Below are 17947 nucleotides of genomic sequence, written 5' to 3'. Positions count from 1 at the left end.
TTCAAAACATGCATCCTTTGTTTGTTGTACTTCACATATTCTGTTTTGTAACTGAGACACAGTTTAGAGAAATGGTCTTATGTCTTGTTCGGTTTTCAGTATTTCGTGTTTTGCTTCACTGAAATGTCTCTGAACAGAAAAGTTTTTCTTATATTTCAAGGGATTTGAGACCAAAACAAAACCAATCTCAACATTCGTTCTCTAAACATTTCTCGTGCAGAAAACCATTTTAAAAAAGATGATTTAAGAGAATTTTCAATTCAATTCAAAACTACTTTATGGATTAAGAAATTAGCTCAATTTAAGTTATTGCACAATTAAATAGTAATGTTTGTTTCCTTATTTTTTAAAGGGCTTCCTTTAGCTATGCTTTGTTCAAAATTTCAAAAGTTCAACATTCTGCCAAATTACTGAGATTTATAATGGTGACTTACATGGAACAACAAAGGGACAACAAATCTGTTTTTCTTGGCTAAAATAAAAGCCATAAACAGTGAAAAAAGACACAAAAATAATTGATTCATTCTTGTTTCAAATGCAAGTTCTGCAACAATGTCCCTCCATCACGGCTTCTAGGACACAGTCACAGCATCACACAAGATCACTAATCAAGTCTAAAGCTGAACAATCTTTTGTTGCGAAGTATTTCATCTCATTTTGCATCTTTTTCTTTTTTTTTTTTCCTACCTCCATGGGGTTAACTGTGATGGTGAGGGCCGAGTCGTCCCAGTCCATCTCGTTCTCCTTGCCGCTCTCCTGGTCTCTCATGGAGCGCTGGTGTGCAGCCCGGATGCGGAACACGCCCAGGATTATCATGAACACCAGGAAGCTCACACACACCACAATGACAATGGTGGCAGCGCTGGGAACCACTGCAGAGAAAACAGCCCGAATCAGAAAGCAGCCGGGGGGTGGGGGAGTGGGTGTGTGTGAATTGATAGAAGGATTCCGGTTTTGTGAAAGAAGGCGCAAGAGCATTTCAAGGACAGCAGCAACCACCGTGTGTCAGAGCTGCACATGAAGGCGTTTAGGAGCTCAGGTGTGTGTGTGTGTGTTTTCTTTAAATAGCTTTTTATGTCTCCTGCTCCACTTTCCCCAAAGTGATCCAGATAGGACCTCTGTTCTGGACCAGGAGTGTTTGTCAGATACCAGAGACTAGAATACGAGGTTGAGCTCCAAACATGGCCGGTACAGATGTCACAGACTTGAGCTCAAGTGTAATCCTTAAACCAACGCCATAAAATGAAACTAAAAGGGAAAAAAAAAAACAACTCGTGTTTCACAGACGCCCTACTTTGGCTAAATACGCAGTAATCCATCTGCAGCAGCGCCCGCCTTTTAACAGACCGGATCATTTCTAGAGCTTTAATTAAACAGATTTGATTTCAACACTTAGCATCAATACCATCTGCCTATTAAAACTGGCAAGATACATGTAGATAAAACACAGTTTTATCGGATTTTGTACAACATAACACAAAGACAGTGTTAGCATGATTAAAACAAACCAAAAAAACATCCAAATGTTCCACAGATTTCAGTACCAGAAGCCTGGTGAGCGTTGACCAGGTTGTGACCAGACAGATCGACAGAGGCATGATGGACAGGATTGATGAAGTTGGGCTGCACCATGGCGTTGTTGGCGTGCTCTACGGGATTGGACGTGTGGATCACATTAACCTAAAGAGAACGGAGTCCTCGCCTGTAAACTTCTCCTTTCAAACAGGGAATTTTGAGGTGTCATAAAAATGACAGTGATGTGCTGTCAGGAGTGTTCCTACCTCAACCTTGAAGTCGTTGCTGATGTAGCGACCGTTGAGTTCAGAGCAGACCAGCTTGAATTTCCGGTCAAAGAGCGCTTCGGTGTGCCAGTTCTTGTAGCGGATGAGGTGCAGGACCTGCTCATAGTTGGCCATAGTGTTCACACCTGGAAGACGCACAGAGAAGCTCACGTAAATAAAAGCATCATCTCGGTGGAAGCTATCCATCTATATCTTTCTACGGTGTTGGGTACCAGTTATGACGAGGCCCAGGTTAGATGAGCTCATCTCCAGGGCGCGCTGCTGCAGCTGAGAGACGTCCACCTCCAGGCTCTCATGCTCGCCGTCCAGCTCATCTCCCACCACAGACACTTCACACGAGTCCAAGTTGTGCATGATCTCCTCTGACACAACTGTCTCTTGAACTGAAGGAAACCCAGCAAAATAAAGAAAAGAAAAACACATTAATAAGACCAGATTCTGCTATGTTTTAATTGGGTTTCTAGGTTTCTTTGGCAAAAGAGTAGCAACAGTCACCACTGCTTCTACAACTAAGAAATGCTGGTCAGTTGCAATAACTTGTTTTAGTTGCTTAAACAGGCAATGGTAAATGAGCAATTTGAAATACCTCATCACAAACTGACCATACTGGGAAGAAAGACAGAGAATCTTCATCAGCACAAACTGAGTGTCTGCATTGTGTGGCATTAGGTGAAGTACTATAATTAGGTAATTGATGGGACATTAAGTAGCAGTAGTGTGGGTTTTGTAGCAGTGGTGAATATCTGCAGCATCAATTCTTCATCTGAGCTGTGATGCTAAATCTAAAGAAATGTTTATGATGAAAAATACATGCGAGATTGTTTTATGATGGATGTCAAACTGAATTTCCTACAGTATTTAAAGCATATTTCACAGCAAAACAAGAAAAAAAGTAGTTATAAATGTTTCTATATTATTTAAGAGTGGCATAAAAGGTAAGAACCTGCCACCTGATATTAATTTGTCTACATTCAAATCTTGAATATGCAGTCTAGCGATTGTTGCAGCAAATTAATTTCTCCGGCAACTACAATTAAATGATTTTTAACATCGACGGTGACCTTGTTTGCTGTCCGGTCATGAGAGTTGGGTCAGATTAAAGCAAGTAAGAGCAACTGATCTTGCTAAGCCCCTTTTGTCCCATATGGCGTGCTGCTCACAACAGCACATTGTACCTCAGTGTGTCTGTGTCGGCTCTGGAGCATGTCTATTGTCCTTCCTCGTCTTGACCCATGTGGAAGCCCGACAGACAGATGGCACGGCTGGTCGCTTACCACGCCCAGAAATAAACAACTTAGCTCTGATTTTGTCTCATTGTGTCTGTACAGAGCCCTCATCCTCCAGGCAAAGTTATTGCCAGCTACAGTATCTCTACACTGTTACAAATCATTCCTGCAAAGCCCTTCAGGTTATTTATTCAAGAAGGAAACATATCAGCAACGACTAAAAATTAAAGCTCGGATCAAGACATTCACTCTATAGAATAAATAAATATAGAGACAGCTGAAGTTACACAAACACTCTGGTTAAAAACATGTCTGCTTGTTTTTTTACTTCGACTAAATATTTTATTAATTTTCTAAACTGTAAGGTCTTGTTTATAGGTCCAGGTGTCCCTTACCTGTGGGGTCATCGTCAGCGCCTTCTGCTGCTTCCGACTCTGGGTCGGCCTCCATTTCCCGGGTGATGGTGCTGACAATGCGAAGCTCGGGGAACAGAGTCACGCCTTCCTGGCTCTCGAATTCAGCGGCGCTGCGGGCGAAGTGGTCGATGCCGCTCAGGCTGATCTTCGGCTCCTCGGGCTGCAGCACCATCACGTAGCCTTCAGCGTCTGGCACCGCCACGCAGGCGTCCTCGTTCAAACACCTGGCGGAGAGTTGACAAATCACGGTCGTAAAGGAAAGAATCCCTGTTCTCTAATTTAGTGTACATGCTGTCCACTCACAGGCTTCTGGGATTTATTACGTTTTGCTTCTGGTACTTACTTGACAGTGGTGGAGATGCGAAGGTGCCTAATGCCTGGGGTTGGGAACTGGCGGGAGTTTAAGTAGGAGATGTGCTGCATGACTTTGTCAAAGGCGCCGATGTCGTCACCTTCCACTGTCAGAGAGGACTGGTTGGGGTTGAAATCAACCTAAGTGAAGGAAATGAAGTAGGAGTTTAACCCAAAAGTGTATTTATTTACTTAAAACAGATTTTCAAGTGTAAAATCCCTGGAAGTTGAACCATTACGCCTTTGGATTTGCCTTTACAACAATGTGCAGACACATAGTTGTAAAGGTTACTTATGAGAGAAATAAACATTTATTTAACACTTATCTGTCTGCTTTTCAGCATCATTAAACCCTTCTAGTCACTTTCTTCTTTTACAATTCACATAGAAAGGAATCGTGTGACAGAAGAACAGCCTTCAGTGTGGAAGTTGTTACTAATAGAAGAAGACCTGCTTCTTAGCTGTGTCAATTACAGTTGCGGTGCTTAAAATAGTGTCAGAGGAAGCACAAAGATGTACGAGGTTCTTTAAAGGGAAACGATTTTCAAAGTGTTTGTTATTTATTCATGCTGCAAAATGTGGAAGAGAGCAAGACTTTTGGATAACAAGAAGGCTGAACAGAGTACAGGAGAGGGGAATGGTTTTATTGTTTTGACCATTCAATTTCTGCCTGATATGAGACAAACTGGGTTATAAAGCTCTACATTCTCTAGAGTCTAGAGAATATACGTACAGAGACTGTGGTTATAATGCCAAACAAGTTGATGCCATTTTTCAAATGTTAACATCACAATTATTTTTGTTTTTGTTCTGAAAATTCTTGTCTCAGTCCTATTTGCAGTGATCGCTGTCTCACACAGTAAGAGTTAGCCTCTGCTCTGCTCACAGCAGTTCTGGTATCTTCCTGTATTATATTCTAACAAATTACACATACTATGTAATATATTACAAAAAAATAAATAATAATAAATAAATAAAAATCAGTACGATGGACATAAAAAATCACTATAAAATAAACAGCTACGATCCGTGTGATATGTCTTTAAAAGCAACTGACCAGCCTGCACGAGCCACTCTGCTCCCTCACCTTCACCGCTGAAGCTACTTCCTCAGGCAGCTGCACATCCAGGCCTTCTTTGCAGGTGTACAAACAGTCGATCACCTTCTTGTTCTCCAGTTTGCCAGAGCGGATGATCAGGCCTGCAAGGTTTCCTCGGAAAAACTGAGCCATTCGGGCATTCCCGCCTGGTTCAGGATGTAACAACACGGAAATAAGTAAGTTACTTAAGAGGGGACTTCGATGTTTCAGAGCTGACTGTGGGAGCGTGCTGTCTCAATGAGCAAAGCCGGCATGAATGAAGTTCATACAAGTTAGTTAATGTCTCCCTTAATGAGACAGGCAGATGATGGATGAGCTTATGTATGCCTTCAGCACATGCAACATTTAAATCAATGAAGTGGAGCTACGAATGTACAGTGAATAAAGATATTACAACAACAACAACAAGACAAAAAGGAGAGGAAAATAAAATAATAAAAAAAATCTGCTTTTCTCAGCAAATTGTGACAAATGACAGAATTTCAAGACGGGAAAATTTAGATATTGACAAATATAACCTGTAATACTGAGCTTTAATTACTGCAGAGTTAGCCCAAAACCGTACATCGCAAGGTCAAACGAACCTTCAGCCATGTGTGTATTTTTAGTCAACTGCAGGTTTGTTATCTGATATGCAGGAGTTTCGACAAGGTCACACTTGACGGTATGGATGAAAACACGCGGTCGGATCGGAGTTGTTTTTGTGCTCTTTATGTTTCTATTTCTGTTCTGCTGGAGACAGAGTATTGGCTGAAATAGAGGACAAACCTCCTGACTGCTGAATATCTAAATAAATTATTAAAAAGAAGGTGAAGAAAATGAAAAAAAACTAAACAAAACAAAACATAACAGGTAGGACGGCATCACAAAACTTATTAACAGCCCATCATGCTGTAAAGAGGGTTGATAAACAAGCAAACAACAATCTTTGCATCTAGAATGTTCCTGTCATTCTAGTTAAAATGGCGTGAAGATGCAGGTAAGCTGTTAGCATGGCGGGACGTTCTGGACACATGGACATGTCTGAGGAGGAAGGGAAAGACTTAAGCAACCTGAGGTGGTCTCAGGGCCCGCCTCAGTGTCATTGTCATGTCCCGAGTTTTCTGTAATTGGACGGAAAACGAGAGAGCAGGGAAAGAGAGAGGAAGGAAGGTTGAGGATTTTTGCAGGAGAGACTACAGATGCTACAGAATAAGAAGATCATGCCGCATCAGTAGCGATACCCAGGAAGAGTAAAAACAATATTTAGTGACTAAACAGTCACTAAATGCTAGATATTTTTTATTTATTTCATCATCATACAGTGCTTTATGAAAGTATTCACACCTCTTGAACTGAAATTCAATTCAAAATTCAATTTATATCATAGTATTATGTCTTATAAATTTCTCTCTTTCAATCTATGTAAACCAGGATCTTCAATGACTGCCACTGAGGTGAATCTCCAGGACAGTGGTTCTCCAGGATTTGTGTTGGAAACCTCTGATATAAACTGTGAATGCTTATTAAATAACTTGAAGGGAATCGGAGTGTCTACCTTGCCAACAGGCGCCAACTGTGAGCTGAGTCTCGATCTTAGAGGGGTGCAGAGGGTAGTCCTCTGTGACCATGAAGGGCTCGAAGGCCGTCCCATCCACAAACAGAGAAACAGTGGGGAACTCCACGTTGAGCACATAATGATGCCACTCTTTGTCACACACCTGTAAACACGGCAGTTAACAAAAAGAAAAAAAAAAAGAGTAGAAAGCTGTACGGGCAAAAACGGAGCTCGGTTTGAGAAGTGGCGGCTGACCTGGTCGAGTTTCCAGTGGAACTCTGCTGGTTTGTAGTTCTCCGCCTCGGACGGATCCTGGCGGAGGAGAAGAATTAGCCTGCAGTTGTGAACGTAGAGCGAGTAGTGGTGTCTGTTCATATCTACAAGCAGGAAGAAAGAGGAAAAGATCAGGTTTAGACCCTACTCTTTATTTAATCTCCTGAAAATGTGACAGCATCTTAAATTAATAATAATAATAATAAAAAAAAAACAACTAACATTACTTTGTTCTCGTTAGAGCACCAAAATTTAACGTGTGGTGGACCCATAAGAGCAGGATTCATGCTTCCGTGACACGGTGCTAAAGAGAGGTCACGGACGGTGCGCTGACATCACGAGCCTCAGAGCGTCCTGTCCGAGACGCAGCCGTTCTGATGTAATCCTTCTTATATAAGCAGCCAAACTGAAGCTGACGAGCCGCCACAGCCGCCTGCTCACTGATCCCACCAGAGACTTTACAGAAAATAAGATCAAGGCAGCCTGTGACTGATCATATAGTCTCTAAAATAAAAGGAAGCACAGTCAGTGAGCAGAGGTGAGAGCGAGGGCTTGCACGCTCCAGTTGGCGCAACACAAACACTGATTATAACTGTGGCATAAGTCTGAGCCAGAGATACGACGGCTATTTTAATCCCGTGAACTAGCAGACCAAGTGTGTGCGGAGGTAATGAGATGCCGAGGGAACTTGTCACAGGTTTGACCTCAGATACTCACCTTTCAGATGCATTGACCTAAAGAGGAACGACCTAGAGTCAGCTAGATCAGGTCTGAACTTCACAGACACATAAAGATAATTACAAAGTCTGCCTTCTATCACCTGAAGAACAACGCTGACTTTTGTTAGTCTGATCAGAGAGATGCCGTTTTTCTGCAGAGTGTCGGATTGTCATAGACCTCTACCTGTTTTGTCTGAGTTGCAGAGGATTGTCTCCTTTTCGTGGGAGCCGGGTCCGTGCCTCATCCACACAGAGATGGTGAAGGGGTCCTTCAGGTTGGTGTTCACCAAACCATCGGGCACCTTGATGGCCTGGGTGCCGTTGAACTCAAACACCTGGTCGCTATCGTGTCCATTATCAGTGGGCAGTCCCACCGTCCAGTTGGCAGAGCTGCTCGGAGCAGGAAGGAGCTCCACGGTGCCGGAGCTGGCTCCTGAGATACAACGACGGCAGAAGCAGATTTACGTATCTACACTGGATTCTGTTTTGTGTACTTTTGCTTTAACTTGAAAACATGCAACTTTAACATGTCATGGTTCATGTTTTTATAAGGGAACAGAAGTAAAGGTGGATTAAGTGAGTGATAGAGGTGAAAAACAATGCCTAACAAAAATATTCGCGCCCCCCCCCCCCCCAAACTCTGTTTGCGTGTTGTCAAATGGCTACAGTGTATTTTATGGCTGGCTCAACACAACATTTTACACAACTGTAAAGATGAAGGAAAGGAAACATGGCTCTCACCATTTGTGAAATGAAAATCATGAAAAAAGAAATACATGCATATGTATTCTACCTTCCTCCATTATCATCTTTCTCTGTAAATCGTCTGTAAGTCTTGTTGGGTATCCCTGCCAGATGAATGTGAGTCAGTCTCATTTGATCAGATCTTTGCCCTTTTTCCAAAATGGACATCGAGCAACAGACTGATATAATTGGTTTCTGGGTCTTTTAGGATAGATTGTGAAATACGTTTTAGTCTCATCTTGGTGACTGATAATTAGGTGACTATGGAAGGAAACTGGATTTATATTATTGGGACTACAGGAGGGCGACATATTCAACTCTCATTTTTGCATAATTTTCTGTCCACCTGACAACTGTGCGTTTGTAAAATGTAGAAAAGTTCAAGAAAAAGAAGTCCAACTTCGAGCGCAAATTATTAACATTTCCAGCGGAGTGTTTATTTATTTACCACACAGCTTGTGCAGTGACTTCTCAGAGTACGTGTCACGGTCACAGCCCTTTCCGATGTGGTTGGTTTCCAGTTCAATACTGGCCCGGACGAAAGTGATGGGCACATCGCAGGTCTCCAGGTGCATGCTGGGGAAAAGAGCCAGGCTACCGGTGCCCGGTTCATACTCAGTCCTTTTATTGAAGCCTGAAAACCAAGAGAAAATGAAAATTGAGAGATTAAAGGAGTGATGATCTGTGTAGAGTTGTAAAATAGCATGGAAAGTTTGACTTTCAGACCTTGCCAGCTGGGTCTGCAGGTGGGCTTTATGCTGATTTTGACCAACACATCTTCAGAAGCTCGGTTCTTCCCGCAGTCGTAGGCGGTTACGGTCAACTTGTACATGTGCTCTTTGCCGTAGCTCAGCTTCTCAGTGTTCTTAATAAAGCCTGATAAGGCAACAGCAAAGGGGAATAAAACTCAAGTTTAGACCATTTTTCTGATTAAACTGACATTCTTCTAAACTATAAAGATGTAACAAATATAAGACCCTCACAAACAGCCCAAAAATATTAAATTGTTGACGTAAAGGAAGAGAAGAAGATGGATGGCCACTGTTGTTGAGGTGCCATTTTGAACTGTCTTTAGTTCCTTCTTATCTGATTCTGATTCTATTTTTCAACAAAGAAATACGAGACATACCGACCACCCTGGATGATATTTGCAGAAGGCTGCCATTGCTTGCGCTGAATTTTAAATGAAACCCTTGTGGCGTCAGTTTGTACACAAATCAATAGACACCTTGATCCGTGTCAATACAATCCATTATCTCAGCCGCGTGCTGATCCGTTTTCCAAGCGGGGAAAGACAAAGGCACGCTCCTTCAAGGTCCTCACCGTCTTTGTCGATGGTGAAGGGAACATCGGGCGTGACAATTTCGTAGCTGCAGATTTGGCTGAACTGGAAGGAGCAGTCGGCATCCACCGCCTCCACCTTCAGGATGTTGTCGTATTTCTTCCCCTCGATCACGGTGGCTTTGTACGTCTTCTCCTTGAACACTGGGGAATACTCGTTGATGTCGTTCACCTGGATGTGGACGGTCGCCCTGAGAGGAGCAGGAACACGGTTGGCATGCTTCATCAGCAACAAGGATTTCAGTAGCAGCATTTCTCTATGCAAAGGAAATTAAAAGATCTATTTGTGTGTTTACCAGGAGTTGCACTCAAATTGAATGAAACAAATTCAATTTTCAGTTTCTGTTTAAATAGTTTCTAAGGGAGGAGTTGTAGTGAAGAGCAGATAAAACTAGAAAATTCCTGAAGAAATTTAACTGGGGCCTGCCAAAGTGTGCCCGTCGGTTTGGACCCAGCGTTGTGATGCTAAGAATTAGCATCAATGCTAAAGAAAGCTGCAATGTAATCAATAGCATGTGGAGAATCACAAGAATGTTAAGTAAGCTGGACATGCAACATTCAGTATGATAAAGTAAGTGTATTAGCTAAAATGAGCAAATATGCTAATATATAAATACTTTCAGTAGCATGTGGGTATCATTAGAATGTTTACTGTCATTTACTTACTCCATTAAGTATACTAAACATGGCTAATAAGTCTGAAAAATAGAAAATAGCTTATTTAAGCTAAAAGGCTAATCGTTAATGAACTGCCTTGCTGCGCAAGGCAGTTCCTCAACCTCGGATAAACAGATAATGCAGAATGTACCGCCTCGCGTGCACTGTCCAGAGGGGCATTTTGAGGCTTTTATTTTGAAATTTGCAGTAAGCTTCATATTAAATGCCCACACTAATCCAATGTGTAAGAGTGCTTTGGATAAACCAGTCACATAAAGCCAAAAAGAGCAATTACATGATGTAAAAATTCCCAAGGCTTTTATTTTGAAATTTTTGTTAAGCTTCATTTGAAAGGGTCAAAGTCATCCCATGTGTAACAGTCATTGGATTAAATCAGTCATATAACGCTCAAAAAAGCAATGACCTGATGTAAAATTTTCAAGGGCTTTTATTTTGAAATTTTCAGTAAGCTTCATTTCAAAGGGCCAAACTCATCCCATGTGTAACAGTGACAGGGTTAAATTAGTTATATACAGCCCATAGCAGCAAGTTTTTCTAAAGGCCAGCTCAGTCCTCCTCTGTTTTAACTGAACTACTAGTTGAACTACAGTGATGCGTATTTGTAGTCCTCAGCAGCTCTCCCTGCTCTGGGTTCCGTTGCCATGGTAAATAATCCTCTCTTCCAGCTGTGAGTGAGACATCCAGGGGGAGACAATTCTCTGTTTGAGCCAGCCAGTTTGACTAAAAAAAGCATTGCAAAAAACTGTTTCCGTGCTCGGGAACCGTAATACATATTCAAAACCGCTTTGAAGCATATGAGAGGGCTATTTGTCGCTCACATAGTCCCGCCATTCATATCTCTACCTCACTCACAGTATTAACAGCGATGAGATAAAAAAGTGTGTGCCAAGGTCTGAAATTTTTCAGAAATACATGGAAGTGAATCAGTGAGATCTGTCTGCTACCCTGGCGCATGACTTTGCTCTGAAGCACCTGGAGAGAAAACTGTAAGCGCTAGATAATTTTTGAAAACATTTGACCGGAGCAGGCACGCGTATCAATGTCATGACCAAGTTTGATACCAATCATGCAATATTTGTGAGCGTGAGGGCGAGTTAAAAAATGATTTGGGGTCAAAATGTCGCTCTGACTCTCACTCTAGCGGGTGCCTTCACACTCTGATTTTTCCAAAAATCAAAAACTTTGGGTCGCTTAGAAAGAAGTTGTGGACAAACCATAATACATATTGACGTGCTGTCTTCACTTTAAAAGAGATCACGGACGTATCTACAAAATGAAGTTTGAATGGCGTTTCTACATAAAGTTATGATTTACACAGAAAATCCTCAAAAATAGGGTATTTTCAGGATTTACTGGTTGCCTCGTCCCCTTGACGACGAGACTTGCACCTGGTGAGCTCGTTAGTGATTTTGGGGTCGTTTTTTGCTTTTTACGTCGCCATGGTAACTCCAAATCCCACCAAAAGTAATAGCTCCAATGCCGGGTTCGAGCCGCACGTTTTGATACCACTTTTGTGGGTGGGCTCGCAGCGGTACGAGCCGCATTAACGGAGACGGAAGAAAAATAAATAACTAGAAAATTCCTGAAGAAATTTAACTGGGGCCTGCCAAAGTGTGCCCGTCGGTTTGGACCCAGCGTTCTGATGCTAAGAATTAGCATCAATGCTAAAGAAAGCTGCAATGTAATCAATAGCATGTGGAGAATCACAAGAATGTTAAGTAAGCTGGACATGCAACATTCAGTATGATAAAGCAAGTGCATTAGCTAAAATGAGCAAATATGCTAATGTAAGCATAAATACTTTCAGTAGCATGTGGGGTATCATTAGAATGTTTACTGTCATTTACTTACTCCATAAAGTATACTAAACATGGCTAATAAGTCTGAAAAATAGAAAATAGCTTATTTAAGCTAAAAGGCTAATGCTAATGAACTGCCTTGCTGCGCAAGGCAGTTCCCTAACCTCGGATAAACAGATAATGCAGAATGATATCATTGCACCGCCTCCAGCGGTGCACTGTCCAGAGGGGCATTTTGAGGCTTTTATTTTGAAATTTGCAGTAAGCTTCATATTAAATGCCCACACTAATCCAATGTGTAAGAGTGCTTTGGATAAACCAGTCACATAAAGCCAAAAAGAGCAATTACATGATGTAAAAATTCCCAAGGCTTTTATTTTGAAATTTTTGTTAAGCTTCATTTGAAAGGGTCAAAGTCATCCCATGTGTAACAGTCATTGGATTAAATCAGTCATATAACGCTCAAAAAAGCAATGACCTGATGTAAAAATTTTCAAGGGCTTTTATTTTGAAATTTTCAGTAAGCTTCATTTCAAAGGGCTAGACTCATCCCATGTGTAACAGTGACAGGGTTAAATGAGTTATATACAGCCCATAGCAGCAAGTTGTTCTAAAGGCCAGCTCAGTCCTCCTCTGTTTTAACTGAACTAGTAGTTCGAACTACAGTGATGCGTATTTGTAGTCCTTAGCAGCTGTCCCTGCTCTGGGTTCCATGGTAAATAATCCTCTCTGCCAGCTGTGAGTGAGACATCCAGGGGAGACAATTCTCTGTTTGAGCCAGCCAGTTTGACTAAAAAGCATTGCAAACAACTGTTTCCGTTCGGGAACCGTAATACATATTCGAAAACCGTTTGAAGCATATGAGAGGGCTATTTGTCGCTCACATAGTCCCGCCATTCATATCTCTACCTCACTCACAGTATTAACAGCGATGAGATAAAAAAGTGTGTGCCAAGGTCTGAAATTTTCAGAAATACATGGAAGTGAATCAGTGAGATCTGTCTGCTACCCTGGCGCATGACTTTGCTCTGAAGCACCTGGAGAGAAAACTGTAAGCGCTAGATAATTTTTGAAAACATTTGACCGGAGCAGGCACGCGTATCAATGTCATGACCAAGTTTGATACCAATCATGCAATATTTGTGAGCGTGAGGGCGAGTTAAAAAATGATTTGGGGTCAAAATTTCACTCTGACTCTCACTCTAGCGGAGCGGCCTTCACACTCTGATTTTTCCAAAAATCAAAAACTTTGGGTCGCTTAGAAAGAAGTTGTGGACAAACCATAATACATATTGACGTGCTGTCTTCACTTTAAAAGAGATCACGGACGTATCTACAAAATGAAGTTTGAATGGCGTTTCTACATAAAGTTATGACGACACAGAAAATCCTCAAAAATAGGGTATTTTCAGGATTTACTGGTTGCCTCGTCCCCTTGACGACGAGAGATGCACCTGGTGAGCTCGTTAGTGATTTTGGGGTCGTTTTTTGCTTTTTACGTCGCCATGGTAACTCCAAATCCCACCAAAAGTAATAGCACCCCTCCCGGGCACGAGCCGCACGGTTTGATACCACTTTTGTGGGTGCGAGCCGCATTCCGGTAGGCGGATGAATAAGTTAAGAATAAAGAAACATTCTATTGGGTGTAGAACAATAGGTGCCTGCCATGCAATGCATGGAGGCAGTGACTGACTTGCTTCGCAAGTCAGTCACTGCTCTCCTTATGCATTGCTATGGGCAGGCCCCAACTAATTATCTTCTATTGTGGATTAAACTTTATTACCCGGCTTCTACTGCCACTAAAGGACACGCAAGCGTATCGCCTGGCTTCACATCAATTTATTTATCCTCTGTTTAGTCAGAAAAAGCTCACTGGCGAATATCTTTATAATTATTATTTCTTTCAAGCAACTGTGTAATTCTACTAATTATTTCTTATTACTTTCATCCTGTAAAACGTTACATAAAATTTGTTACTACAGCTTAATGGAGTTTACAGTAATTTATCAAATGTCTGTCGAAGCCCAAAAAAACCGCATAAAGCCATGCATCAGCAGAATAATGAAGCACTACATTAACAAACAAAAAGGTAAAACATCACAAAATAAGCAACAACTATTTCACAGACTAAATATACCTTGGTATATATTAATACGAGCAGTGGAGATCGTGTTAGTGTGACCGCAGGAGCCAAAATCTACGGCCTTTCTTAACTTTGCTCTTATTGGTCCATCCCATCAATAAGAAGATAAATGGGGCTCTTCGATTGGCTGCTTTGCAAGCAACATCCAATAGCGTGTAAAGGAGCAATGTGCCTCGGTTTTTCAGCTTCACCAGCTGGGTTTTCTGTTAAATGTTCAAGATATACTCGGCGAAGAAAATCTGCGCATAATTTGGAGTTACATTTCACAGATCAATTCACAAACAGGTGAATATGCAAATACTGAACTGCAAATAGTTGGGAAGCATGGCTTAAAGCACATCCTTGTGTTTCTCTTTTTGATCACACAAGGTTGTGACATTTAGAAAAAAAAAATCTCTCTGTCAGTATTCTGGCATTTAGAGAAACATGAACTTATCTAAAGCAGAAAATATTTAGTCTGTTTTAATTACAGTGAGTAAAGACGCCTTTGTTTATATTTATACAGTGTATGTAATAATGCATAAATCTGTGAATGTAAGATTTTTTTTAAACCAGGTTAAAGTCTATAAACAGACTGTGTAATAAATCAAATCAGGGATCCTCTGATGTGGCCAAGCTCGACTCACTTGTGTGATTTCTTCATGTTGGCGCCATCAGGACCCTCTCCACAGTCGTAGGCCTGGATGGTGAAGGTGTGCTCCTTCTGCAGCTCACAGTCGAGCTTCTCCTTGGCCCTGATGACCCCCTCGCCAGTGGACTTGTCCAGGACCACCGCCTCGAAGGGGACATTCTGCCCGTGGATCCTGAAGCCGCAAATCTCACCTGAATGTGTCGGGAGTCAAAAGGGAGTTTGCTCAGAACAGCCGATGAGAGATGTGACATCAAATTTTAGATAAAATAAAACAAATAAATAAATAAATTGTGTTAATTGTGAAAAAAATTTTTTTTTTTAAATCCACGCAAAAATAAACAAACAGCCACAAATTTTGGGAACCAAAAGGTTGTAGGTAGAGAAGTGCATGGAGTCTGTGGAGGAAGCCAAACCGCACATCATGTGGGTGAGTAGTCAGGGTGAGGGTGAGGGACATTTGAGATAACTTCGTTTTAATTTCCAAGCCACTTGAAAACCAGTGCATCCAGTCATGCAGGCGGAAACTGAAAAAAACGTGGACAGGCATTTCACAGGAGCACTCAGGATGTTGTAACAAACGGAAGTCGTGAAACAGAGCTTTTAAAAAAAAAAAGGAATACAAAGATAAAGGCATATTAAATAAAAAAAATAATTAAACGTAAAGGTGATAAAACACCAATTCATCAATCAACACCCCCCCTCCACCCACCAATAAAATCTGTGAAAGAAAAAAAAACAAAAACACTTCCAGTAAGTAGTTTGCACCGTTTAAAGAAAGTCTTCCTGTGTAATTCTGCCTGCCTCCCATCCAAAAACAACTGCAAAACAAACCCAGAAACCACACGGAAACTAAACCAGCACGATAACAGGATCCAAAACAAAAAAGCACTGGATGAGAACTGGGGTTAGAAATATCAACTTGCTTGACATCCACATCAAATGACTGCAGCCATGCTAATGGTTGGGATTAGTGGCGGAGAATTAAACTCAAAAGAGATCCACCGAGGCGAGGGATGCAAAATACAGAAGCTTTGCAGCGAAGAGAGAGAGAGAGAGAGTTTGCATCGGTTAACAATCTCAGCAAATTCACAGAAATCTGCAGGAGTTACTCTCAAATACTTGTAAGAGGAAAAGCCCAATGATGAGCGCGTGTGTATTTTTATCTTTTATTGGAGTCAAATTCAGCTGTGGGATTTTAGCTTTGGTTCATTAATAGACATTTTAAAAGCTGCCAAGGTTATTTTAATTGAACTTGCTGGACAAAATGGCACCAAAAAGACAAGAGAACTCCTGTTTTCAAAGGTGTTTTTTTTTGTTTTTGTTTTGGAGGTGACAGCTGATACACTGTTAGGGTCTGCAAACTGCAATGGATGTCTCATGCACAGATATTTCTAAGAGCAGTCGGTCCCCACATCACACTTTTCATCCAGTTGTTTCAGCTCTTTAAAAAAAAAAAAAGTCAAGGTGAGGAGGGGAGAGGGGGGGAAAGAACCAGCGAAAAACAAACGAGGAGGTCAATTACAGAGCATGATAGGAGTTTCTGTGTAAAACGTGTGGATGCTGCTTTTTTATGTTAGTGGGTTAATCGTAAAAAAAAAATAAAAATTGAAATAAAAAATAAGCACAAGGCAGAAGAACAAAAAGCCCACGATCACCTTCTTTGGTGAGGGTCACCTCAAAACTCTCTACATGGAGGGGAGAGGAGATAAACCCAGATAGGAAGAAAGTTAGAAGACACGTTGAGGAAAAGAAGAGACATTCTTGAGCTGTACACTAACACAACCAACATCAGAAAAGATCACGATAAGGAGAAGGCTCTCTCCGAATTAAAAAATAAGTTAATTTTAAAAGCACATAAGAAGTTTTGATTTTTTTCCCTGGAGATGACAATAAGGTTACAGATAAGAATCCCACTTTCCAGAGACTGTATGGTCACACCCTCAGGCTTTGGGTGAGTCATTGACCTTGTTTACAGATGAGTTTTGCCATGTTATAAGCAACATTTCATACAAACTACCTGGAGGCTTCTGTGAAGGCCTCCATAAGTTCTCTTCAGGGATTTCTTCGTTTGCTTCAGAAGCAGGGATCAGGGAAGCCATATTTTATCCGGCGTTATCTCAAACTTAAAATTTATTCGCAAATGCTAAATAAATACGTTACTAAGGCGAAGGACGGTGTCAGCTTTTATGTTCACTAAAAGTTAATTTGGAAACGCATCCTTACCTAATTCTCGGGAATTGAATTGGCAGGTCTAGAGAGTAATTATTCGTGATTTGTGTTTCTTTTTTGGGTTAATAGCACAGTCATCCATTAGCCTTGTGTTTGCTACCATACTTCCAACACTTGATTATGATGCACAAACTTAAATGTTTTTTATTGGGTTTTATACGACAGACAAAGCTGAACAAAACTGTCAAGTTGAAAAACAAACAAACAAACAAACAAAAAAGCAATTCCTGGGTTTCTTGATTTAAATTCTGATCTCATCTGATCTGAGAACCTTCTGCCACATGTTTGCTACATCCTCTGCGTAGCTGCAAACTGGACTTCTCGTATCTTTTTTCCAACAATGGATTCTTTCTTGTCAGGCAGATTTGTGGAGGCCACAACCAACAGTTCTCTTGTCAACAGATTTGAAACTTTGCAGCTTCTGCTGCATTACTGAGGGCCTCTCTGCTTTTTTTTTTTTTTTTTTTTGGGGGGGGGGGGAGTAATTTTAATATATTGCAATATTGCAACTGTTCCAAATACCTTTCATTCATGGTGGATGCATTGAACAGTAAGCTTGCCTTGGACTAATTGTTTTGAAACTTGCTGCTTTAAACTCCTTCACAAATACCCCTGACCTTGTCTGCTGGGCTCCCACTTCTGTTTTCAGAAATATTGTTCATACTAGAACACCTGTGATTTTATTCCAAAATATATTCAGTAGCCAAAATACACATTTATATTTAACTAGGCATGCTACAAACAAAAGATGTGTTTTTCCAAAAAGTTAGAACTGATGTTCAGAAGAGAAGCGTGCTGCTCTGTGCTGTGCAACTCTAAAATGTAATCCCTACCGATGTTATATTTTATAATAGTAAAGAAAACTTACAGCAGAGATGAAACAATATTCTAGTAAACTGCAAACAATGTAAATTCCAAGTTATAAACTGAATGATACTACAGCTGACCGGGAAATATAT

At 41.1% G+C, this 17947-nt stretch overlaps 1 protein-coding gene across 4 annotated transcripts in view; it reads right to left on the bottom strand.

Annotated features, from left to right (window-relative positions):
* The window catches only part of clstn1 (calsyntenin 1), a 41738-nt gene that overhangs the window by 5742 nt on the left and 18049 nt on the right, over nt 1-17947 (bottom strand). The window contains exons 3-18 of one of the 4 annotated variants that reach the window (XM_044122811.1): nt 16415-16444; nt 14755-14950; nt 9491-9699; nt 8894-9043; nt 8616-8801; nt 7608-7856; nt 6687-6808; nt 6432-6594; nt 5947-5997; nt 4883-5040; nt 3788-3936; nt 3424-3668; nt 2015-2185; nt 1782-1927; nt 1545-1680; nt 688-872 (exon numbers count right to left, since the gene is read on the bottom strand). In XM_044122811.1, coding sequence (XP_043978746.1) covers nt 688-872; nt 1545-1680; nt 1782-1927; nt 2015-2185; nt 3424-3668; nt 3788-3936; nt 4883-5040; nt 5947-5997; nt 6432-6594; nt 6687-6808; nt 7608-7856; nt 8616-8801; nt 8894-9043; nt 9491-9699; nt 14755-14950; nt 16415-16444 — 2546 coding nt within the window. The remainder of the gene's footprint in view (nt 1-687; nt 873-1544; nt 1681-1781; nt 1928-2014; nt 2186-3423; nt 3669-3787; nt 3937-4882; nt 5041-5946; nt 5998-6431; nt 6595-6686; nt 6809-7607; nt 7857-8615; nt 8802-8893; nt 9044-9490; nt 9700-14754; nt 14951-16414; nt 16445-17947) is intronic. The other 3 variants (XM_044122830.1, XM_044122820.1, XM_044122838.1) reach the window with 3 other exon arrangements.

Source organism: Gambusia affinis, linkage group LG01 (genome assembly GCF_019740435.1).
Source record: "Gambusia affinis linkage group LG01, SWU_Gaff_1.0, whole genome shotgun sequence".
NCBI lineage: Eukaryota > Metazoa > Chordata > Actinopteri > Cyprinodontiformes > Poeciliidae > Gambusia > Gambusia affinis.
Note: the sequence above shows the minus strand (reverse complement) of the source record. Positions and strands in the feature narration are given on the sequence as shown.